Source organism: Drosophila navojoa, chromosome 2 (assembly GCF_054131105.1).
Source record: "Drosophila navojoa isolate 15081-1374.11 chromosome 2, UAZ_NAV_1.0, whole genome shotgun sequence".
Taxonomy (NCBI): domain Eukaryota; kingdom Metazoa; phylum Arthropoda; class Insecta; order Diptera; family Drosophilidae; genus Drosophila; species Drosophila navojoa.
In genome coordinates this window covers 18,093,135-18,117,036 of record NC_142890.1, presented here as the reverse complement: position 1 = coordinate 18,117,036, position 23,902 = coordinate 18,093,135, and the positions used below count along the sequence as shown (strand labels likewise).

The window sequence follows — 23,902 nt, the reverse complement described above, 5'->3', positions numbered from 1 at the left end:
GGTTATTCGAACTCGAAAAATATACATATGTATGTACATACGTATGTATGTATATAACATAAAAATATATTTGACAGTAATTACGTTAAAATACATACACCACAAAAGCCGCTTAAATGTTTGTAAATACCCATTAATAAATATATGTATGTACACATATCTAAAATGGATTTAGTTGAGGTAACGGTTCACTATTGGAAACTGTTATTTGTAGCCATTTCTAGAACTTAAGCGATTTGCCAGAAAGTCAACAAACTTTGCTGCTCAGTTAAAAATACTATCCAACTTCAAACTGTGTAGAAAGGGACGTGAAATTAAATATGTGTATGTATGTACATTTATGTACATATGTATGTATGTATCTTCAACAGCATCAATTTAGCTGCACAGTGGAGCAACGCGATCCAAAATTAACCCGCATAAGCCGCCATATTACGCCTGAGTGGGGGAAGCAGTTTTATAGGTTTTTCTGTTTCTTTTTTTTCGACTAGACCTAATCGCATTTGGCAATTTGAATGTGGCCCACATAACGCCCGAAGACAATTCACACGCGTCAAAGACATAAACAGCATTAATAAAGACGTTTATTTTGCACAACGGAAATGAAAAATGGTTGACAGTGACTGCAATCCCAAATTATGTGTACACGATACCAAAATATTACATCATTTCATTTGGTGTGCTTTGGCGTTGGGCAAGCAGCAAGAAGTGAAAAGAAAGGAAGGGCATTAAGTATGCACGATACAACCAGTTTTGCGTGCATATAAAAACGAGTCGCTGGGCCCAAGGTTCAAGAAACTGATAAAAAAATGACAACAATCAGCGCTTAATTCGATAGCTCAAATCAATATTGCTATTGTTTCCTATTTAAAGCCACAAAAGATAAAAGAACGGTACGCAGTTTGGTTTTACAATTTATTTACATACATACATATGTGGACATTACAGTTTTATGATATATTTGCGTCTGGTTTCACAATTATCACTAGAGAACATTCGCTGCACTCGACAATCATTTCACTTGCCCTCGGCTGCTGCTCTCTTTGTGACTCATCGTCCAGCAGCACGTATTGTCCGCCGCAGCGACAATCGTACGCATAGGCCGAGCTCCACTTTGCTGCTGCTGTTGTTGTCGACTCTTTGTCTGTGTCGATTTCATTCTCATTCTCATTCTCATTGTCCCCCTCCTCGTCGTCTTCAGCCATTTCGACTCGAGTGCTGTGCATGTCGCTTAGCGTTACGCTGGCATAGATATTGTTGTGCTTTTCAAACTTCGACTGCAATAATTCGGCATCATAGTGTTTACGCTTTATGGGATCTTTAAGCGTATTCCAGGCTTCGTTTATCGCATTGAAATTGTTGTCGCTCTCTTGATTTGGGTCGCTCTCGTTCGCGGTTACAGTTACAGCTACAGTTTTTTGTTGTTGTAATTTATCGGGATGACATTGTAGTATTAATTGCTTATAATTGCGCTTAAGCTCTTCAAATGTTGCCGTTGCGTTCGCATTAAGCAGTTCATAGAAGTTCAAGTTAGACATCTGCAAGATTAAATAAAATACAGCTCGTTTATATACATAAATACATTTAATACTTACATTTAGAATTAAATTATTTTCTTGTTGTTTCACATGTTTCTAGCGCGTCAAATCGTAACGTTTACCACCACTGGCAACAGCACTGAGCTGATCAGCTGTTCGTTTCTTTTATCGCTGAGACTCTGATTGGAATTTTATAAATCCTATAAAAAGCACTTTGCGTCCACAATATGCATACACGCACACGCATATATCAATACATATGCATACGAGAGTTAGGAGTCATCATTTTCCTTTGTGACCGAAGAGTGACACGAATAAAGAAAAGGAGTGTCTGTTGCTAGGCGTTGATACAATGAACACGCATTTAATTTCACAATATTGTATACATTAAAAAAAAAAAAGATTCCATTTTCTATTTTTGTTTTTGTTTCTATTTTTCTCTTTTTCCTTCGCATGTTAGCTGAACATAATTCAGCAAATCTCATTAATGCCGTTATGAAGCCAGCGTTCGTCTATTAAGTTGTCACTGGCAACACAAACCCAAACACAAACAAACACACACACTCAAATATACCAAATTTTGTTGCGAAAAAGTAGAACATTCAAATTGTCAAAAAGCAAGAGTCTAGCGACAATTGCACTTGGAGAGGAAACAAGGTTAACAAACTGGTTCGGCAACAACAAACCAACACAAATAAACCAAAAGACATGTGAGGTGAACGCTGAAAAGAAAAACAAGTAAATCGTCCGACGCATGCATTGACCCAATTTAAAAATTAGCAAAAGGAAAAAGTAAACCACAAGACGGATGAAAACTTGCGCCTCCGAAAATAGGGGGAAAGGCATAACGTCAAAAGATAGTTAAGCGGGTCAACTCAAGGGAGTGTGTGTGTGTGTGTGAAAGGGAAACAGAGAATGCACAAAGCTATATCAACAAATTTTTATTTATATAAATTGCATTTAATCAAATAGCAAGAATAATACTGCACTGTTATATCAAACAACATTGTCGGCATGTTAACACAAATAAAATTTGTATTCCACTGAGCAACCTGTCCCCGCCTTCCCCTCCGGAGCCTATATACTCATAATAAAATAAAGACTTGCCTTATAAGGTGTTGACTTTTCCTGTCGACAATCAAATCGTCGATGTTCTGCTAGTGCTGATGCAGACGTCGCTGCTTTGCTGTTGATCCCGTTGGTTTATTGCTTATTTGTTGATTTTTATTTTGGGGGCAAATTGAACAGAATAAGAGCACACACCTACACACGGACACAAGGCTCTTTACTTAGATCTTTGTGTGCTTAACACACTTTTTGCAAAAGCACACACACACGCACGCGTTACATTTGCATTAACATTGCCTGGTAGCACGTTTTCAATAAATATTTATTTATATTTTCGTCTCATTTAGTTTTATTGTAAGCAAATTGGCACCGCGAGAGCCGAACGATCCGCTTTGGCCGCCGTCTAAAATACACCTAAGAATAAATCTTCAAGCGGAGTGACCATACACAAAAAATAAAACGATACACCAAATTTAATAATCGATAATAAACGATTGCTATCAAAAGTGATTTCAAACCTGTATCAAGTAGCATTTGTTTCAATGCAACCGCTCAAAGCAACCCTGCCGTATGACGCTTGAGCTGTCAAAGCTGTTTCCGCTTTCTTTCCGTGCGGTTCTTAAACATGACTGGTTTAACGAATAGGGTAAGTGCCAGAATTTTGGCAAATAAAACTATGTTTGCGGGATGGGGCAATGTTACAAATGTGTGCAGAATACTCTTTAAACTGTGTGCTATGTATAAATGTGCATTATGTGGACTTAAACTGTGATGTAGCGTTGTGCTTCAGTTCATAAAAGTTGTGTTCGTGTACACGTGCCCAATCCCAGCCCAAAAATGGCAGGCACGGAAGTGCTACTTAAAATGGATATTTGCATGTGAGGAATCAGTGCTTTAAATTGTGTTGTTGACATCAAATGGACAAGTAAAGTTCAATTGCTATCTTTTTCTGAATCTGCACACATTTGTTTATGCCCTGTCGCTCAACATAACCTAATTTTTTGTTGTAATTGCTAACAAATTTGTTTTTCTTATAGACCGTTGTTATCGATGGACGCGGCCACTTGCTTGGCCGCCTGGCCTCCGTGGTAGCCAAGTACCTGTTGCAAGGCGGCAAGGTGGCTGTTGTGCGCTGTGAGGAGCTGAACCTTTCTGGCCACTTCTACAGAAACAAAATTAAGTTTTTGGCCTATTTGCGCAAACGCTGCAACGTTAACCCAGCGCGTGGTCCCTTCCACTTCCGTGCTCCATCCAGAATTTTCTACAAGGCTGTACGAGGTGCGTTCTTGTCATTAAGTTCTTTGTCAAGCATTACAGTTTGTTGTTGACCATGATGTGCAAAATTTATTACCTACATTATTTGAACGTAGAGAAAAACCGTGTAAACAAACCCGAACTGAGTGCAGACAAGTCTAATATTCGATAAACTATTTGTAAGCTTGAGCCCTTACTAATTATTGTTATTCTTATTGCAGGTACGTTCATACAGCATTAGCTGATCAGGTTCAACCCTTACCATGATGATTAATTATTCTTACCTACATTATTTGAACGAGAAATCGTGTAACCAACCAAGAACTGATTCTTACAGTCACTTTAATATCTATATAACCATTGAATATTTCGCTTATATATATTCTTTTGGCATTCCAGGCATGATCCCACACAAGACCAAGCGTGGCCAGGCTGCTCTCGCTCGTCTGCGTGTCTTCGATGGTATTCCATCGCCCTACGACAAGCGTCGCCGTGTTGTTGTGCCCATTGCTCTGCGCGTGTTGACCCTGCGTTCTGACCGTAAATACTGCCAGGTTGGACGTCTGTCGCACGAGGTGGGATGGCATTACCAGGATGTGATCAAGAGTTTGGAGCGCAAGCGCAAATCCAAGCTTCGTATCACCCTCAAGCACAACAGAGAGATGAAGAAGTTGACAGCGAAGGCGCGCGAGAACATTGCCAAGGCTGCTGAACCCTTCAACAAGATTATCAAGTCATATGGCTACGAGTCTTAAGCAGTGCCCACACAACAACAATACGAGCAGCATATTCGTAGCGGTTTTTTTAAAGAGAATAAAACAACATCTAAGTTTAAAAAAACAGTGCAATTTGTTTGATATTATAACAACAAAATATAAGAAAAATAATGCAACTTGTTTGTTACATTCCAAGCAGCTAGGTTCCGGAGTGACAAGTGGAAAGCTTTGTACAGCTGATTGGAGAAAGCTTTCGCAACAAAATCAGCTGTGCTTATAATGCTATCGTTCTAGCAAGTTATCGATATCACCGGCAATAGATCAGTTAACTCGCAACACGTAATGTCGACTTTCAAGGACAAAGTAATTATTGTGACCGGCGCCAGCTCTGGCATTGGAGCAGCGGCAGCTGTCCATCTAGCCAGTTTGGGCGGCCTGCTCACCATCGTTGGACGCAATGTGGACAAGCTAAAGGAGACAGCGGATAATATTCTGGCTGCCGGTGGCGCTGCTCCGCTGCAGCTGCAGGCGGACATGGACAAGGAAGCGGATGTGGAACAAATTGTTAAGGCTACGGTGGCCAAGCACGGACGTATCGATGTGCTGGTCAACAACGCGGGGATATTAGAAAGGGGCACCATTGAGAACACTTCCTTGGGTCAGTACGATCGCGTAATGAACACCAATGTGCGTGCTGTATACCAGCTAACCATGTTGGCTACACCAGAGTTGGTTAAGACCAAGGGCAACATTGTCAATGTGTCCAGCGTGAATGGCATACGCTCCTTTCCCGGCGTTTTGGCTTATAATATCTCTAAGGCAGCCCTGGACCAGTTCACACGCTGCGTCGCCCTGGAGCTGGCTGGCAAGGGCGTCCGCGTGAACTCCGTCAACCCTGGTGTGATTATCACGGAAATACACAAGCGTGGTGGTATGGACGAGACAGCCTATCAACAATTTCTAGAGCATTCGAGGACCACGCATGCCTTGGGTCGGCCCGGTGACGTAAAGGAAGTGGCCGCAGCCATTGCGTTTTTGGCCAGCGATGCTGCCAGTTTTACTACGGGAGTTACCCTGGCCGTAGATGGCGGCCGACACGCTATGTGTCCACGTTAAAATTGTATCTTAAAGCATGTATCTTTTGGCATTTATTAAAAATAGAAACAATACTCAGCATAAACAAGTCAATTAGCGACTTTAATCACGATTTAAATTTCGCACAAGTGAGCAAAAACAAAAATAGTGGTTTATTGACATAACTTGTTATCGGCTGAAATTAAATTCGAATTTCACAACTTTGAAATTGAATTTATCTAATTATGCAGTTGAATTCTTGCTACCTTTTGCGTGATCGGCAACACTGGCTCCGCTTATCGAACCAATTCTTATCGGCTTTCTGCCTGCTAACAACATCAATGTCAAATGGCCGAATCATTAGTGGTTGAGACACTAGTACAGCCAGTCGCATCACCCAGTGCAGCATAAATATGCCAAGTTTCAAAGATAAGGTAATCATAGTGACAGGTGCCAGCTCTGGCATTGGTGCAGCCACTGCCGTACACCTGGCCAGCCTGGGTGGCCTTTTGGTAATTGTGGGTCGCAATGTGGAGAAACTGAAGGAAACGGCCGATAATATACTGTCTGTGGGCGGTGCTCCGGCACTGCAGGTGCAAGCGGACATGGACAAAGAAGCGGACGTAGAGCAGATTATGGCAGCCACGTTGAAGCAGTACGGCAGACTGGACGTGCTGATCAACAATGCCGGCATCATCGAAATGGCCACCATTGAGACCACATCTCTGGCTCAGTACGATCGCGTGATGAACACCAATGTGCGCTCGGTGTACCAATTGACCATGTTAGCGACCCCGGAGCTAATCAAGACGAAGGGCAGTATTGTTAATGTGTCCAGTGTCTGTGGCCTGCGCGCCTTTCCCGGCGTGCTCGCCTACAACATGTCCAAGTCCGCCGTGGATCAATTCACGCGCTGTGTTGCCCTGGAGCTGGCCCCCAAGGGCGTGCGCGTTAACTCCGTCAATCCTGGTGTGATTATCACGGAGCTACAGAAACGTGGCGGACTCGATGATGAAGGCTATGCAAAGTTCCTGGAACGCGCCAAGGAAACGCATGCACTGGGTCGCGCCGGCAATGTCCAGGAGGTAGCTGCTGCAATTGCATTCCTCGCCAGCGATGATGCCAGCTTTACTACAGGCGTTAATCTGGCGGTTGACGGAGGCCGTCATGCTATGTGCCCACGATAAAAGCTAGAATGTAATGAAGAACATGTGAATAAAATGAAAAGCATTTATTAATACGCAGATGACTATCTAATTTGATTATATACTAATTCAATTGGAATCGATGCGATATACATTCCAATTAGGGCTGGTTAAAATAAAAGTTTTTCTGGGAAAAACTTAGAATTAGAGTGTAAATTCCTATTAGGCATAAGCTAGCTTGGCAGTTTATCCGATCGGGGGCTCCTCTAGTTAACGGGATACTTTACTCGAAAACATCTTTATTTGACAGTCACATGATAAATGCATAAATTCTGAATTTCGCTCCATTGATTGAATATGTTTAACGCGGGCACATGGCATGGCGACCGCCATCGACAGCCAGGCTGAGACCCGTCGTGAAGCTAGCCAAATCACTGGCCAAAAAAGCTATGGCATTTGCCACCTCTTCTGTGGTGCCTGGTCGACCCAAGGCATGTGTGGTTTTCGAGTGCTCCAGGAACTTCTGGTACGTTGCCTCATCCATGCCGCCGCGCTTGTGGAGATTTGTGACCGTTACGCCGGGATTCACGCAATTAGCACGCACACCTTTGGCAGCCAGCTCCAGGGCAACGCAGCGTGTCAGCTGATCAACGCCCATTTTCGAGATGTTGTAGGCCAGCACGCCGGGAAAGGAGCGAATCCCGTTCACACTGGATACATTGACAATATTTCCCTTGGTCTTGATCAACTCTGGCGTGGCGAGCATTGTCAGTTGGTAAATGGCACGTAAATTAGTGTTCATCACACGGTCATATTGCTCCAGGCTGGTGTTCTCAATGGTTCCCGACTCCAGAATGCCCGCATTGTTGATTAGCACATCTAACTTTCCATATTTCTGCAGTGTTTGCTTCCAAACTCGATCCGTATCCACTTCCTTGCTGATGTCTCCAACAACAAGCGTTGGTGCGGCGCCACCAACTGCACTGCACTGCTCCGCTACCTGCTTCAGATTCTCTGCATTGCGTCCATTGAGAGCTAAGCAAGCACCGTATTTGGCAAACTTCACTGCTGTGGCAGCGCCTATACCGGAACTGGCACCTGTGACGAGCACAACTTTGCCGGCGAAATTCATGACGTGAAGCGTAAGCTGTTGATTAGATTATGTAAGTACTTGATTGGCTTCAAATGCGCAGCTTTTATTTTCTATTCAGTTGTTTTGTTTTCGTTTGATAAGAGCGAGAGAGAAGGACGGTTCAAGATCGCAGATCAGCTGTTAGCATCGTTGCCACATAAATTATAGAACATTGATAACAACAGGCTGCCAGATCAAATAGTTGCCAGAAAAGCTGGTGGCAGCGTTGCCACTATTATGGCTTCACTCCGTTTGAAAATCTAAATAAAAATTCGTTTCAAAATTACTCGTACATATTTTGTATTTATTGAATTATGCAACTTGTTCATCACCTTTACATGCACATGCCGCTGCACATATTATTAATGTGCCAGCACGTCGTTAATACTATATATTATGTGTATTTTTTACAGCGCATTGATATATATCATTTCCTCTTATTTTAAATCTCAAACAACATAATGGATTTGCGTTTTTTTTTCTCTCAAGGGGTTTCAATTTGTTTTAAAGCGCATGTGTTAATGAATGCTACAGTTTTAGAAAAATATATAGTATATGTATACCGTTATATATGTCGGTATAGTAGCATAATATTCGATTACATGGACTGGGTACAAATGTTTGTATACAATTCTTTTGTTAATTTGTGTGTTAACAACTTTGTAATGGTATTTGTTCTCTTCTGTTTCTCAGCATCTTACATCTAAATAAATGTCATAGATGGAAGTAAAATTCATTTATAGTTCTTAGAGGCGGTATTGTCCCTACAAAGCGTGCTACAATATAAGATGCTTGAAATTTGTGTGGATCGCGTGTGTGGATAGAGGTGGACAAGGATGTGTCAAGGAAGGGCTAGGGGATCTCCTAAGCACACGCGCTCCTTTTAAATCTGACTATTGCTTTTCTAAGGCAAACACTCTCAGTGCAAGGCAAATGAAAATTCATATAAAGCTGTAATTCAAACAAAAAATTAGCTTATTTCTTTAATGCATAAATAGATTTTTTTCTGTTTTGTAATGATTTATGTTTTTTTTTTCTATGCTTTTAGTTTTAGTACTATTATGTAATACAGAATTTCAAGCTTAATACAATTATTACAAATTTTTTAATTTAAATTAAACTAACTTTAAACTTAAACAATTAATAAAGGCACGCATCGAGCGTACGCTGTTTTCATCTCTATTTTAGTTGTTGCCAAGTTTCTTTCTAATTTTCATCATTTTATAAAACACAACAAACAATTCAAAGTATGTGAGTGTGTTTGTGTATGGGGAAAAAGTATCATCTGATATTTAGCATGAAAATTAACTCGAATTTTCAGTAAATAACATATTAATATCATGAAACTTAAACAAAAGGCAGATTCGAAAGAAATTAGTAACATTTTGAGGAGAGGGGAGCGAACACCCATTAGTGAGGCGAGTGTGTGGATTTCAACTTTTGTGTGGAACTCATTTGCAGCTCGGCGCACTGTTACTGCTACTGTTGTTGTTGCTGGTGTTGTGTGTGTAAACTAAAAATCTAGAAGTAGTACAATATACATATATATGGATAGTTAGACATAGTGTTTGGGGCAACTCCTCCAGTTCAAAATAGACGACAGCTTAATAATTGAGATTTAATATGAAGTTCTCAATCAATTCACGAGAGCACACAACAAAAATTACAAAATGTAATGAGATAGTACGCGAATCGGTGAGTGAACATGCGACAAACATGCGTTCCACATGCCGTAATATGTGAGTGTTTCTATGTGTGTATGTGTATGTGTGAGAGAGCATGTATGTGTGCGCGTTAACAGCGTAAAATATATGTAGAAAATACATTCAGGCCGCAAAATAATCCACTCGGGTGAAGTTTAACTACTACCACCTTGTCCCTTATCATAGATAAGCTCCTCGCATATCTTTAGCAGATCCGCATTCTCCCTTGATTTTTGCTGCAGCTGCTCTGCTGTTGAAATGCGCGACACTTCCTCCTTTTTGAGTAAAGCTTTCAACTTTTTCATTTCATCCGCGTGCTCTTTTGTAAGAAGGGCCAGCTTTTTGTTGGCACTTCATAGATAATTAAGGGAGAGAGATAGAGAGAGGTGTGTTAATTTAACGAATAACTAGTTTTCGAAAACTTTACATACATTTCCATTTGCTGCATGGCATGGCTTTTCATTTGCTCATATCGTTGCTCCTGCTGTCGCAATTTATCCAGTGATCTCTTCTTCTCCTCCAGGAGGTTCTCCTCGATCTGCTTCAGGTGTGCGGTCATCTCCTTGCTCTTTTCGTACTTGCTATAATTATCAATTGATAACAATAAGATTAGTATATAGATATATAAAGAGTTCTTATTATTATTTTTTCTTACACATGGAGATCTGAGAATGTCGTTTCCAGCGACGTTAGGTGATGATAATTGGCATCACGATCTGCTTGCACTTCCTGCATTTGCCTTTCATGGTTTTGCACCAGCTGCTCCTTGTCATGTATAAGTTCTGCGATTGCTTTCTCGTAGGCCTCAATGACGCCGCTGTATTTGTGTGGATTGTAAGTTTAGTGTTTCTGTTTCAAGTCCAATATAATTCTGATATAACTCACTTGAGTTTTGCATTTATTTTATCCTTTTCTGTAATCCGTTTGACAAGAGCCTCTTCGCGCTGTTCGGCCTCTTTGAGTTTCTTTTCAATGTCCTCGGAGCGGGTGCTAAAAGACCATATTTCATATAATTTTTTGCATATTTGGGATTGTTACTACTTACACTTCATTTTTTATTTTCTTCTCAAGCTCATCCATATTGTGGTACTTGTGTGTTTTTTCCTCCGAGTTCAGACTGGTAAATGGAATAAAGTATATTACAAATGCATTCAACATGTTTAAACTGTTGCTTTACCCACCTTGAATTATCGAAGGTTTTGTTGCAATCGTTATCGATAACGTCCACACTCATTTTAGCATGTTTCTATGAGGAAGAGATACAATTTAATGTGTTATTAATAGAAATTCGTTACAGACAATTGGCATATACAACTCACTTTTGTTCTATCCACTGGCGGCTTGAAATCCTTTTGAGCTCCAGTGACTCCTTTGGCACTTGATTCGCTTGCGAATGAATGGTTGCTGCCGCTTGTTTCGTGCTCCTCCAAGGTAGGACTCAATGCCCGTGCTATATTATTGTTGTTGCTGAGTATGTTGAGCAATGCTTGCTCCTGTTGCGGCAACTGATTCACTGGCACCGGAGCACCCAAAAGTGGATCGAATTTCAAAAGCAAAGAGCTCCGATCGACGGGCGCATTGCTGCTGCCTTTTGTGTACAGATAATCGAAATCAGATGAATTGAGTATAACTTTGGATGTGAAACGTGTGTGTCGATCGTGTGTTTAAGTTATGAGTACATGCGCGTGCATTTTGTTGTTGTTCAATGAAAAAGAGAATAGATAAATACAAAAGTTAGATCACAAATGGAAATAGTACGTAAATAGAACATATTATATTATATCAGGTTTTAGGATCACTCTTTATAAATATATTCATGTATAGCGACTGGGCTATAAGTCGCATAGATAAAGCAAAAAAAAAAAAGGCACATGACAATTATTGGCGTAGAAAGTTGCTGAGACATAGGCGAATTATTAATGTGCTACGGTACAATTTCTAAATGAATCAGTTTACCACAAATATTTTGAAATATATGAAGATAAGATATGCCTAAACTTGTTAAAAAAATTTATATATTCCTGATAATTTGATATATTGTTGTTATTTATTTGTTTTACATAATGCTTCTCTGTGTGAATGCTCCCCAATATTTGCGTATGTGCAGCGCATAATGCCCAGCAAGCATCTGAAATCTTTTGTCTCTTGTTCTTTGTGCTTCACCTTTGCAAACAAAAGCGGAAGGGAAATGACGAGAACGAATGCGACATTATTTAAATAAGATGCAGAATGACTCAAAGTGTGCCCTGCCCTTTAGGGTGGTTGCCCCTCTCCCACCCGCAGTCCTAATGTAAGGTGTGTCGCATTATATCGGCCAACATGCGCCGCAACATAAACAAATGTCAATTGGAAGCAGCTTTAAAAATAGTAAGAAGCGAAACCCGGGCAGGCCTAGATAAACACAGATACAGCGATTGCGAATAGAGAATGCGGGTCACTCAACTTCCAAAGGGTGCAAAGCAAAACAAAACAACTAGAATATAAGCATAATTTCTGCCAAATTCATTTCGCGAACAAAACAAAAACCGAAGCCGCAATTACGGCCTGTGAGTCATTTTCTGCAAGCGTAGTATGAAGGCCCAAGGGAAGTGGGTTGAGTTTTGTTCTTCTTGTTTTTGTATGACGGACCAATTGACAAACTGCTGCATTGACAAGACACAGAGCAAGAAGAGAGCGAGCGTAAAAGAGAGAGCGAGAGAGTGCTCAGAGAGCTGGCGCATGAGAAAGCACTCGCGCAAAATCTTTTTACAATGCGCCACATTTTTAATTGCGTGTGTCCGTCCATTTTATTACATATTTTGCATTTGCAAGATTTTTTACAGTTATTAAAATACTCAATGTTAATCGTAACCACGCAGCGCCCACACACGCACGCACATACAACCACACACAATGCCAAGCACTTGCACACGCACACACACATACACTCGAACGCACATACACAGTAAATTGTTACGCTCTCGCTCTCAGTGGAAAAAAATACAACTTTTTACTTAAGTCTACGTCCTCAGCTTGTGGCTTTATTTATGCTTTTTTCCTTTTTGTTTCTTTCGCATTTTGTCATTGACACTTTTCTGTAACTGCGCGAGTTATTGTTGTTTTTATTGAAGTGTGGCCAGCTGGTTAGCGTATGGTTAAATTTTCACAAATTTCACTGAGAAAACATAGAGCAAACATATTCCAAACATAGCCAATACAATAAATATTTGTTTTTTATGTTAAAAATTTTCAATTACATTTACTTTTTAACGATTATTCCACAAAAAAGAAAGAGGCGTATACGTTTTTTTTTTTTTTGTTCACCGACTGTGCGACGCGGGAAGAGGCTGTGGCGACAACGTCAAATGTTGAAAACTAACTGAAATGGAATGCTAATATGCTTACTTTTCTCCTATGCCAATAAGAAAACCAGCGCACGCAGGCACACACACATACACGCACACATTGACACAAACTGAGTCAGAGAGCCACGGAGAGCCGCTAGTCAAGTTGGATTCTGACTGGAGTGTCTGACAGTGACGCGTATGCAATGAGCAAGTGCGCTAGCGTCGAGAGAGAGAGAGAGAGAAGAGTGCGCGCCATGCCATATGATGAGAGTAAAATAATATGAATGTGTTGAGTGTGTTGTGTACACGTTGTAGGTTCTGGGGCTGCCTTGCTGACTAGCGTAGTAAAAGTGCATGGGCAAGTTCTATACAAGATTCTCATGCTTAGTGTGTTTATACGTGGGAGAGTGAGACAGACAATGTGCGGGAGCAATGAGCTATAAAGAAACTATAACTATTTAGAAATATGCACCGACAAATTTCATCTTTCTGTTTGCAATATTTTCTCAAATATTTTTGATTCACTTTAGTTCAGTGTTAGCTGGGGCATACTGTATTTCTCACGCCCCTTTTTCAACTTCAATGTGAGATACATTCTATCGATATGCACTTTGTGTTCATGAAGCAGAGCTGCATTTTCTTATTCAGCGATAACGATAACTGCGCACAATTCGAAAATAAGTTCATCAATGCTAAATTAATTAAGCGTAAACCTCAATATAGACAGACAAAACTCATTAAATGGCATTACTTTGCTTGTATGAGCAATTTTCTTATTAGGCAACGCCTTTCTTTAATTACTCAAAAATATAAATGCGCTCATCGACGACACATACTAACAGACGACAGTCCATCAATTGCTAGCGTGACGTCACAGTGGAGACAAAATTGTTGCGGTGATTACGACATGCTGATAAGGGTTCGACTGCGCAGAGAGCGCGAGAGTGTCAATAAGAGAGTTGCTGGATTGGGAGTGCGAGGGCGCAAGGCAAAAACGTGCACACTATTTCATTCCTAAAGTATTAGTGTGTGTGTGTGAGTGAATGGATGACCAAAGGGGCAATGCGGCATTTCGAAACACAGCGGCTGCATTAAAATGCAGGAAAAAACAACAAAACCCTGCAGACAGCTGTGGTGCAGTCAAAAATTATGCGCTTAATTGACGGCACATTGTTGTTGTAGCTTCCCTTCCTGTTGGCATGCAGTTATGTTATGGAACTGAAGTTCAGGTTCATTGCCTTGCATGTTGTGATTTATTTTTATAGCTAGACGCGGCTGCCTGGGCATGCGGGCAGCGGTACATGCAAATGAAGAAACCTCGGCCCCCGGCATTCCAAGTTCAAATGCCGAAGTCGAGGTGGCAACCCCGTCTCCCACGCATTGGCAGCTGATGAGCTAAGGTCACGAACGTAACGGTAGTGTATTACCTCTAGGAATGTTGGCATGAGGGGGAGCAGAATTATTCTATGAGTTTTGTATTTAAAGATGAGTGCGTGATGTGATAGGAATACGATTTTATATACATACATATGTACATATATCTATATTAATTCATATGGCATACCATTAGTAACGAGTTCATCTCTAATGAATATGAGGGAATATTACTAGCCCAGATGCAATGTTAATATTATAGAAAGGCGCGTTACTCACTATTATTATTGCTGGCACCATCTTGGAAGTCAGCATCATAGAATTGTTCCTGTTCGGGTACGCTGGCTGGGATGGACGCTTTCCTGTTGGCCTTGGCGAAGGTGCTGATGCATTGCGGCTGCTTGAAGAGCTCGTCTGAAATGGGAGACATGGCACCAAAGTGCTCTACATATACATCTTCTTTTTCGTCTCCGGCACTGAGCTGCTCTTTCATAGACAGCATCTGCTCGTCGAGCACAACCGTTGCGTTGGCTGGTATATCCTTATGTATGGACGGACGTTTCAGCTGAGCAGGCAGCGGCGGAGATGAACGGTGTTCCTGTTCCAACTTCATTTGCCGCTGGGCATGCTGCTGTGCGGGCAGAGGCGGCGACGCCGGTGCCGACGGCAGTGTCACAGCTTGGGCCTCGGCCAGCTGGGAGGCAAAATCGCCAGATTTCGTAGTCTGTTCTAAATTAGTATTGCCACGTAGCGACATATCTACATCCATGGGCTCAAATTCATCAGACATGATGTTCTCCTCGGTGGCCTCCATTGCAGGCGATGCGTCCTGTTCCAGGTTAAAGGTTTTTCGCATGCCCGGCTGCTCCAACTGCTGTATATTGTTTTGCATGGAGAAGGTGCGTCGCTGCTCCGCCGGAGCTGCTTGCAGTGGCATTCCATAAGTGGAATTTAATTGATTGTCTTCTTCGTTGACTTGGGCTGCAGCGGAGTTGCTTTGACGATTAGGTATCTCCTGGTGCTCGACTGGCTGATCTAATACCACTGAGAATGTACGGCGCTGCCGCTCCAAGCTTGCATCGAGCGGTACGCCAAATGTGCGACGTTCAGAACGTTCAGCATCCGCATCAAACGACTCCACATTATTACTGTCGAAGGTGCCATTAAGTGGTGAGCCTCCACCCAAAGGAATAGTTGTGTTCAGCTGCTGATCCTGTTGCGGCTTCTCTGGACTGGGCTTCGTTACCGTCAATTGTACGGGTAACGGCGATTTGGCTATGACGCCGGCTAGGCACTCCCTCTGCTCAATGGCTGGCTCGAGGTAGGGCATCTCATCCCGCTCTGCTGGTGCACGCGGCGAGCGTGGAAAGTGAGTTGGCGACTCTTCGGGTGACTTGACTGGGAAGGTGGGAGATACAGGCGCTGAAGAAGGTCCTTGCGAAGAGTCGCTTATATTTAGTTCTAGCGTTGGGAATAACTTTGGTTTGGGCACCACAGAAGCAATGGGTATGGCCATTGAAGATTGCAAACTTTCCTTTTTTATGGGCGAGCTACTATTCTTAGAAGCTAAATCATTTTCTGACTGCTCCGTTTCCTCTGGCGGCTGAGCGTATCCCTGCAGAGTCATCAGTTCCTCCAACTCTTTAGCTGTCTTAGCACGATGTGTGGGTATGGGCGGCGATAAGGGTAGCGATTCCACTGGTGGCACTGGCATAGAAGAGGATTTGGCAACTGGAGCGGATTCTGGTATGGGCTCCTCCACTAATTGGTCCTCCACTTGAGACATTGCAGAAGGAACTGGCGACACAGCTGATGGCGCTGCTTGCAATGTGGCCAATGGCGGCGAAGGAGAAACTGGAGCTGGTTGTTCTATTAATTTTTCCAGCGTTTGATCATTATGTACAGCTTTATGCTCAATTTCAGCTATGGATTGAGTGTCTGGAACTAAAACTGTTTGCACAGGCTCCTCCGTTTTTTTTGACATGTGCTGTACTGATAAACGTGGGGAAATTGAAATGGGATCTGGTTTTGGCAAAACCTGTTCCAGCTCCGTGTTCTGTTCTTGCTTTGACTGCTGCAGATCCGCCACCTTATGCTGCTCTTGATATTCCTCCCCCTTGTGGTGCACCTCTGGTTGTGCCATTTGCTGTTGCTGATGATTTTGCATTTGCTGTACTGCGCCTCCTAGGAACTGTTGCTGCAGCAGCTCATGATCCTCTGGTGCCAGCACATCCTTCAGCATTTCCATTGTTTCATTTATATCATCCACATCCATGGGCTCGCAACTATCGTTATGAGCAGTACTCGCCTCGCTAAGCGTATTTTCCAGCGTTGTGGCCGTCGCATTGGACAACTGTTGTTCCAGCACTTCATTTAAGGCGCTCGAGTAAGCTTCCAACTCAGACTGATCCGCCGAAAGCTTGACGCTATTCAGCGAGAGGCACTCGGCATAGACATCCGAATCGGAATTGTAATCGTGATCGCTCAACTTAACTGTCGTGGAGCTGAGCGTGGGAGCACCACTTACATCCGCCTTCAATTCGGCTGTGGGAACAAAGAGTATAAATTGTAATAGGAAGCACACTCATTATTTGGCTAGCCCACTCACCTTCCAGGTCGGCACTGAGTGGCGCCAGTTCAGGAATTTGAGTCTCGTCGAACTCGGGCAGACCTGTTAACTTAAGCAAGGGCTGTTCCAAATCCTTGTTTGGCGTATCCGGCTGTGGTGTGGAACGCATTGCCGCGACGAGTGCCTTCTGCTGTTCCAGGCTGTGCCTTGTCGTTGAGGGCTTCATAGCCAGCGGACTCAGCTGTAGCACAAACGACAAAAATAATACAATTAGTAAATAGTTGAATCTTTAAATTAAAATTAATAATAATATATTCAACATTTTGCGCATCGCGTGTGGAATGAATCTGTGAGAGACTTTTGCAAAGCTCAAGAAAAATTATGAAAAATAAATAAATTAACAGAGAGAGCAGACGTAGTCCAAGCAATTGGCAGCCAAAACGTAAACAAGCTGAAGACTAAGTAAAAATAAAGACAGAGAAGATTATCATCTTTATGATCATTATGATGTCGCTGGCGATATTCATGGGCGACAGCAGAAGCAGCTGCCCCCTAGAGCCGTTGACATGCCCCACATTTGGTAGCTTAGCTGGTTACCAAAATAGGACACAATCCGGGCGAATCTAGGTAAATGGCAAAGGGTGCCCTACGGGAAAGCCCATATATACGAGATTATAATCCAATTGGAATGCGAATTCCAATATAATATATAGCCGACTAGAATGGCGTATTTATTTAATGTTCTGTTAATTTCAAGGTGTATGAACCTATTTAAATTTATTTTAAGCTCGCGTTCCACATCATCCACACACACACACATGTTTAACGCATTGGTGCCTAAGTTACTTTCTAAGGCATGCATACTATTGACACCCATATAAAATGCCGTAAGCAACCCATATAATGCTACCCATAGCTGACCAAGTTAGGGGCAGTGACACACCTACTTCCACACACGCACCCAGATACATACACACATACGCACACACACAAATATATACAGTACCCATCGTTGCCCGGCCCGACAAGCAAATGTCATTAATTTTAAAAGCAGCCAGAATAATGTTCTGGCGCTTGCTTTGGGGCATTGTAAGGGTGGACGGAGGTGTACAGCGGCTGGGGTAAGTGGGTCGCATGGCGGCATCTGTTCGTTGGCGCTTTGCGAAAACAAAATAAAATTAATAGAAATTAAATCTGTGGCGTGTGGCGATGTCTGCCTCCAATTGCAGGCGGCGCGATGTTCCGCTGTTGGAAGGCCTTGTGGGTCGTCAAATGCAAGCGCAATTTAATTAGAGCAATTGCAAGCGACAAGGTTAAAGTCAGATCGGGCGATAGAAGGGAGCAGGAGGCAGCCAGTCAGGTGACTTGTAACTGGGGTGCGCCTGGGCATTGGCAAATTCGTGCTTTGCTCTGAGCGAATTATACAAATGGGCAATCGCAATTTGTACAAGTGGAACGCACAAACAACATGAATAGAGTCCACATACAGTGGAATGTATATAATGTATATGAATTTGCATTTTGCATTATTTGCTGATTTCATTTATTTCTTCAGTGACCCACCAATCCTTACCCTATAGCGAAGGTCAAGCCAAGTTTTACCCAAACACAATCCACACACATACCTCTAGGCTCATTGCCTGCAAATGCTCCATTTCACGTGCGCTCACTTGATCCAAATTGAAATTAATCTCATTGAGCAGCTGTTTGATGGTATCATTGCTATTGGTTGGCTCGTTAGTTGACTCTGAGCCTGAGACAGGCGCCGCCTCCACGTGCTCGATCAATTTATTGTGTTGCTGCTCTAGGCTATCCAACTCCTGGGCAGCCGAATCAAACAGATTCTCCAGATCCGTATCAAGGGAGCAGCGATTCATGGCTAAGGTAATCAGCGATGTAGGACTAGGTGAAGTGTGCCTAGAGCTAAGCTCAGCTGTGGGAGCACTCGAATTGCAGCTTGGATCGGTCTCCCTATCTGGTTTCTTTGCGTCGGCGGCAGCCACTGAATTTGAATCGGGCACAGCAATGCTGTGAGGTCGTTTAATGAGATTCGATAGGAAATCCATTTGTGTGAAAATGTTTTCCTTACGCGTAAGTTATCTCTCCACGCACGATTTGCTTCGCACGAACTACGGTTCACTGCGCGTGCCACAGACAGTAAACAATCAACGTTTCCTCTTATTATATATATACAAATATATTTTTATATTTGTGTAATATCAGTATCTTGGAGTTCCACTATTGCCGCCTACTATTCGAAAAACTATTTGATTTTTCTGCACTCATCATTAAATAATAGATCCGATTTGGATGCGTAGTCCGCTCTCGTTTGTCTTGTCTTTCACGTTTCGTGTCGTTGTTTGAAATCAATTTAAAAATATTTTTTCGTTTCAATTTGCCTTGCGACGGCGCCATGTGTGTGTGTATGTGTACGTGTATGTGCATAGGTGTATGTGAGAGAGTGAGATAGAGAGGGAGAGCCGCATCGCTGCTTATTCGAATGACATCCACAAAACGATCTCAACGTTTACACTCTGCGCAACCCTCAAAGGTATTCGTTCTCTCTCTCTCTCTCTCTCTTATTCACTTTCTCAAACGATCAGTTAATCTCTAATAAACAAGGTTTATTTTTAAATCTCAGCTGATCTTAGAATATGATGATAAGTGATCTATGTTGGGTAGTTCTCAAGGATCTTATGTACCGCAACTGCGTGAGCTGATATTATATATTCAAATTCGTTTAATATTTAATTGATTTTAAACTCAAGATCTACTGATCAAATGAAATGATCTGATCAGATGTAATAGCATTTTTAGTTCACTGATCATCAATATTTGTTTAAGCTTAAATGATCCATTTGTGTGCAATTAATATCAGTGATCGTTAGATTTGGCTTATTTCTGTTGATTAAAGAGTATTTGAGCAGTTATGATCATCAACTTATGTTCACTTTCCACACACTGATGCAATTACAGCTCAATTAATAAGTTAATCTTCTAATCTCCTTCGATCTTTGGGTAATCACTTAACTCGCATCGTGTGGGTGCTCGGCAGATGCAATTCAATTAGTTAATTGAAGTTTTAGTCAATTTATTGATCGTACCGCAGTCGAGTGGGGCAGCACAATGCGACCGTCTTTGAGGCGCAACCGACGCCAACTAACCCATAAAATGCAAAACGAACAAATGCAACCACAAACAAGCTGAGCGCAGGAGAGAAGAGCACTTGGCGAGAGGCAAGAGAAGAGGGCACAATAATAGGGCAATGCTGCTTGGGCTAATGAAAGAAAGCTACGTTCGGTGGGCCCGTGTTAGGGGAAGCACCCTGTATATGCGCCATGTGGATGCCAAGTGACAGCCGTAAGAGACATGCAATCCCGCAGCGTCCATTGTTGCGCATCGTGCACTTGAGGAAGTGCTCCACATAGCCACCACCTGGGCTCCCCTTCACGTAGCCACGTCGAATAGCTGCTGATTTTGCATATTTTGAGAGAAACCAAATATCACACAATGAGCCATGACGAGCCAGAGTAGAAGCTGCTGGCAATGCGTGACAGGTGACACGACATGATATAGCCATAGATACTATGCCCAGTTAGCAGTACCCATTTCACAGTTGCAGTTGCAGTCGCAGTTCTAGTTCCACAGTTGCACAGTTGCAGCTGCAGTGCATTTAAGTGCAACATTAGACAGCAACACAGCCAAGCTATAAACTATAAACAACCAACAGTGGCCATGCACTATGTGATAATGACTGCGGTATACCCTGTAATTAGCTAACACAAACTCACAACAAAATTATATCATAAATAAATAATAAATCGGGTTATGATTCATTAAATTAACCTATAATATTATGATCTTAAAAGTATATAATCGATAATTCTCTCACTAAGCGCAATATAGAACAATGTATATAAATAACAAAATATTTTAGCTGCAGATCTTACCGTCTGTGTAATAACCTAATTAGAAAATTAGTTTATAATAAAATAAATATTTATTTTTGAAATTCGATAGAACCACTGCAGTAGGAGTTTAGTTTTTGTACTCAAGTAAAGGGTATCAAAACATAACCAAATGCAATAGGCAAACAAGTCAACGAGACGCCAAAAGGCATATGGAAGAAGAACAAACAGACCAGGGCAGGGTGAAGGCAATCTGAACCTAGCCTATAAATAGACGAAAACAAATGCAGACAGCAGCATTTCATGTGGGGGAGGCGACAATAATCATCTTTAGCGAGTTGTCAATGAACTTTGCTATGCCCGGAAAGTTACCCCAAAAAGATGCATCTACAATGCGGCCGTGGAATGGAAACCGAATCCAAATGTCATAAAACGCCGACTGATTCCAGGAAACAATCATAAAGCATGTGCTTCGACTAGGCTGCATTTAAAACAGACTCTGACGTGGTAAATAAATATTTCAATACATAATATATATACATATATAGAAACATTATAATTTTTGTTGTTTCTTCTTGGCACATCTGGACGTTGTCCGGCATAAACAATTGAACATGTCAAGTGCAGATGGCAAATTACCGTTTTAACGGTCACAAAGCCGTATATGTAGATATAATGAATATATGTATGTATATAATTTTGGAATTTGCGCACTTTGTCTACCGCATCCAGCGTTGCGGACTCCTTGGACTTCAAGTGTTTGCCCGACTTGTTGCCCATTTGGGAACGGGGTATATATGTATATATTACGAGTTACTCCACGTCCGATCGCCGCGACTTGTAGAACGCACTGAACGTCAACATCGGACAGCAGTGGCAATAGCGACAGCAAGCCATAATAATAAGTAAAAGTGATCTAGCCGAGAGTTGACAGACTGGCATATACCCTGGCAAAAACCTGCCAAAAGTTATGGTCTCTTGTAATCACAGAAATTTGAGAGACCAACACTAAGCATACCACGTAGTTCGGATTTTTGTCTAATTACATATTCTATTAACATATTCGAATTTAAAACTGTATAATTAAGATATATATAAACTTATAGTTAGCCTGTTACATACATTTCTATAATTCATACATCCCATTTTTATTAAATCATCAGCGGCATATTGACATATTTGAAGAGATTAGAAATATATTATAGATTTCTGATAAGCCTGCTAAATTCAAGCCAAAATACCCTTTTCGTAGAATTATTCACAAGAATATATAAACAGGCGAAATGTAAAACATCAGGAGAAACAACGACATTCGCGGTTTGCAGCGAGCGTGCAGCGAGGAACCCATCGATCACCAAAATGCAACAGCAACGCCAAATAAAAGCAGAAAATGCAGAATGGGCGATCAGAACAAACAGAAACACACACAAACAAATTCGTATATGCAAGTATATGTATGCATCTGTTTATGTACTTATGTATGTATGTATATGGTTTATAAGTTTGTGTATTAGAAAGTGAATGCTAATTGTGTTTTCTTTTGCTTTTGCCAATTCCACCCGCCCAGTTGCCAGTAGTAACATAGCTCTAAAAAAGGGTGTATAACCGAAGAGAAATAATTATTAGTTTAAATAAGACAAAATAAGTATAAACAAATAATACTAATTTTAGCAAAACGCGATAGAAAACAATGCCGCTTCTATTTGAAGTCAGACGCCGACAGCTGTGAAGTTAACATTATCATGTTATTAACAGAGGCCATAGTTTATCTGTATGAAACTTTTGCCAATTGTGTAGCAAGATTAAGAATTATGATGCCTCCTGCAATAGTTAATATAATTAAAATGGACAAATTAGGAGTACATTCATATATATATATATATATATATATATATATATATATATATATATATATAATCAATACTTATTTAAGGTCGGTCAATTACTCAGTTTCGCATAACTCTGTTTTGCTGAATACAGAGACGAATATAAATATGTAGATTAGGAATATGTATAAATGAATGTATGTACATACATATATATATTTTTATATACACTTCTGATAAGCCGTCTGCCACATATATGTACATATTTATACTTTCCCTTTAGTTTAACAATTAAAAATATAAACAAGCGAAATACATATGCATACTGTTAAGCATCAGAAAGAGCAACACTAAACTGCAGTCAGCGGCGGCATTTTCGGGGTGCCCAACGATCACCGAAATGCAAAAGCGACGCGGAAGCCAATAAAGGCAGAAAACTCAAGGCACAGATCAGCTCACACACATATAACACATTTATACAAACATACACGTACATAATTATGTATATAGGCATGTATAAATATGCTGTGGAAAGTGAATTCTAATTGTGTTTTATTGAATTTGCCTTTAAGTGGCACGCCTAATCACTCAGCCGGGCAACGCTGATTGATTAATTGACTTACCTTTGTGCCGCCATCGTTTGTATTGAGCTCCTTTAATACAGTGCGGCTGCCAAGGCTTAAGTTCATTTGTTGGCTATTTACAGCATCTGGTCCATTTAGTTCCATATCATCGAGGTTATATGGCAGTGAAAGCAAACAATTATACTTTTAAAAACAAAGAATATTAAGGAATTTCTACAGACTCTAGCACAACACGTTGGGGGAAAAAATGCCGCTACAATTTAAAGTCCGACGCACGGCAGAAGAAGAACACAACTGCAGAAATAACATATTTATAGCATGTTAACAACATTAGAGCATAAACTGGATTATAAAAGTTCTGCTCAGGTGAGTTTTTCCATTCAATACATTTGCTTCTAGTAAGAAAAATATTATAATATGTTTTTTATATTTTATCAACAATGGGTTTTAAATAAAAAGGCTGAATAAGTTTTTATTTTAAACTTAACAGCTACTATACTTAGTGTATCCAGTGAGTTTTAACAGAAAAGCAACAGAATTATTTGAGCACATCTGTTTTTTAACCTTATCGATAGTGGTACACAGGTATCGATATTAAATAGACTGTTTCTGTTATCAAAACATATAACAGAGTTGCGGGCATAACAACGGCGCCAATTTTAAAAAGGAAACATGTAAATTTTAA

General features: G+C 41.2%; 6 protein-coding genes across 13 annotated transcripts; 3 read left to right on the top strand and 3 right to left on the bottom strand.

The window, feature by feature from the left end:
* Positions 1 to 901: 901 nt before the first annotated feature.
* Dph4 (Diphthamide biosynthesis 4) lies at positions 902 to 2,910 on the bottom strand. Of its 2 annotated transcripts, none has more exons than XM_018112100.3 (2): positions 2,646 to 2,910; positions 902 to 1,538 (listed from the first exon to the last, which is right to left on the bottom strand). In XM_018112100.3, exon 2 carries the CDS (start codon positions 1,536 to 1,538, stop codon positions 951 to 953), a length of 588 nt encoding a protein of 195 aa, XP_017967589.1. In that variant the 5' UTR covers positions 2,646 to 2,910; the 3' UTR covers positions 902 to 950. The 2 variants fall into 2 exon arrangements, with proteins under 2 accessions (XP_017967589.1, XP_017967590.1); XM_018112101.3 differs by lacking the exon at positions 2,646 to 2,910 and adding an exon at positions 1,596 to 2,603.
* A 156-nt stretch (positions 2,911 to 3,066) lies between these two features.
* On the top strand, positions 3,067 to 4,702 carry RpL13A (ribosomal protein L13A). Its single transcript, XM_018112099.3, has 3 exons — positions 3,067 to 3,252; positions 3,644 to 3,884; positions 4,260 to 4,702. The coding sequence occupies exons 1-3, from the start codon at positions 3,232 to 3,234 to the stop codon at positions 4,613 to 4,615; spliced, it is 618 nt and encodes a 205-aa protein (XP_017967588.1). The 5' UTR covers positions 3,067 to 3,231; the 3' UTR covers positions 4,616 to 4,702.
* LOC108659258 (uncharacterized) lies at positions 3,729 to 8,073 on the bottom strand. The gene has a single exon (XM_089262890.1). It carries the CDS (start codon positions 7,925 to 7,927, stop codon positions 7,157 to 7,159), a length of 771 nt encoding a protein of 256 aa, XP_089119016.1. The 5' UTR covers positions 7,928 to 8,073; the 3' UTR covers positions 3,729 to 7,156.
* Positions 4,919 to 5,764, top strand: LOC108659256 (uncharacterized). The gene has a single exon (XM_018112095.3). The coding sequence runs from the start codon at positions 4,919 to 4,921 to the stop codon at positions 5,690 to 5,692; it is 774 nt and encodes a 257-aa protein (XP_017967584.1). The 3' UTR covers positions 5,693 to 5,764.
* LOC108659257 (uncharacterized) lies at positions 6,064 to 6,894 on the top strand. The gene has a single exon (XM_018112097.3). The coding sequence runs from the start codon at positions 6,064 to 6,066 to the stop codon at positions 6,835 to 6,837; it is 774 nt and encodes a 257-aa protein (XP_017967586.1). The 3' UTR covers positions 6,838 to 6,894.
* A 137-nt stretch (positions 8,074 to 8,210) lies between the features above and the next one.
* tacc (transforming acidic coiled-coil protein) lies at positions 8,211 to 23,520 on the bottom strand. 7 transcript variants are annotated; one of them, XM_030384576.2, is made up of 11 exons: positions 18,525 to 19,295; positions 16,939 to 17,140; positions 14,610 to 16,874; positions 10,950 to 11,260; positions 10,812 to 10,876; positions 10,676 to 10,747; positions 10,516 to 10,620; positions 10,286 to 10,447; positions 10,062 to 10,211; positions 9,800 to 9,981; positions 8,211 to 9,448 (listed from the first exon to the last, which is right to left on the bottom strand). In XM_030384576.2, the coding sequence occupies exons 1-11, from the start codon at positions 18,963 to 18,965 to the stop codon at positions 9,441 to 9,443; spliced, it is 3,963 nt and encodes a 1,320-aa protein (XP_030240436.1). In that variant the 5' UTR covers positions 18,966 to 19,295; the 3' UTR covers positions 8,211 to 9,440. The 7 variants fall into 7 exon arrangements, with proteins under 7 accessions (XP_030240436.1, XP_030240437.1, XP_089118958.1 ...); XM_030384577.2 differs by lacking the exon at positions 18,525 to 19,295 and adding an exon at positions 23,257 to 23,520 and having other exon boundaries at positions 8,211 to 9,981; XM_089262832.1 differs by lacking the exon at positions 18,525 to 19,295 and adding an exon at positions 23,257 to 23,520 and having other exon boundaries at positions 8,211 to 9,981; positions 10,950 to 11,218.
* Between the last annotated feature and the right edge of the window lie 382 nt (positions 23,521 to 23,902).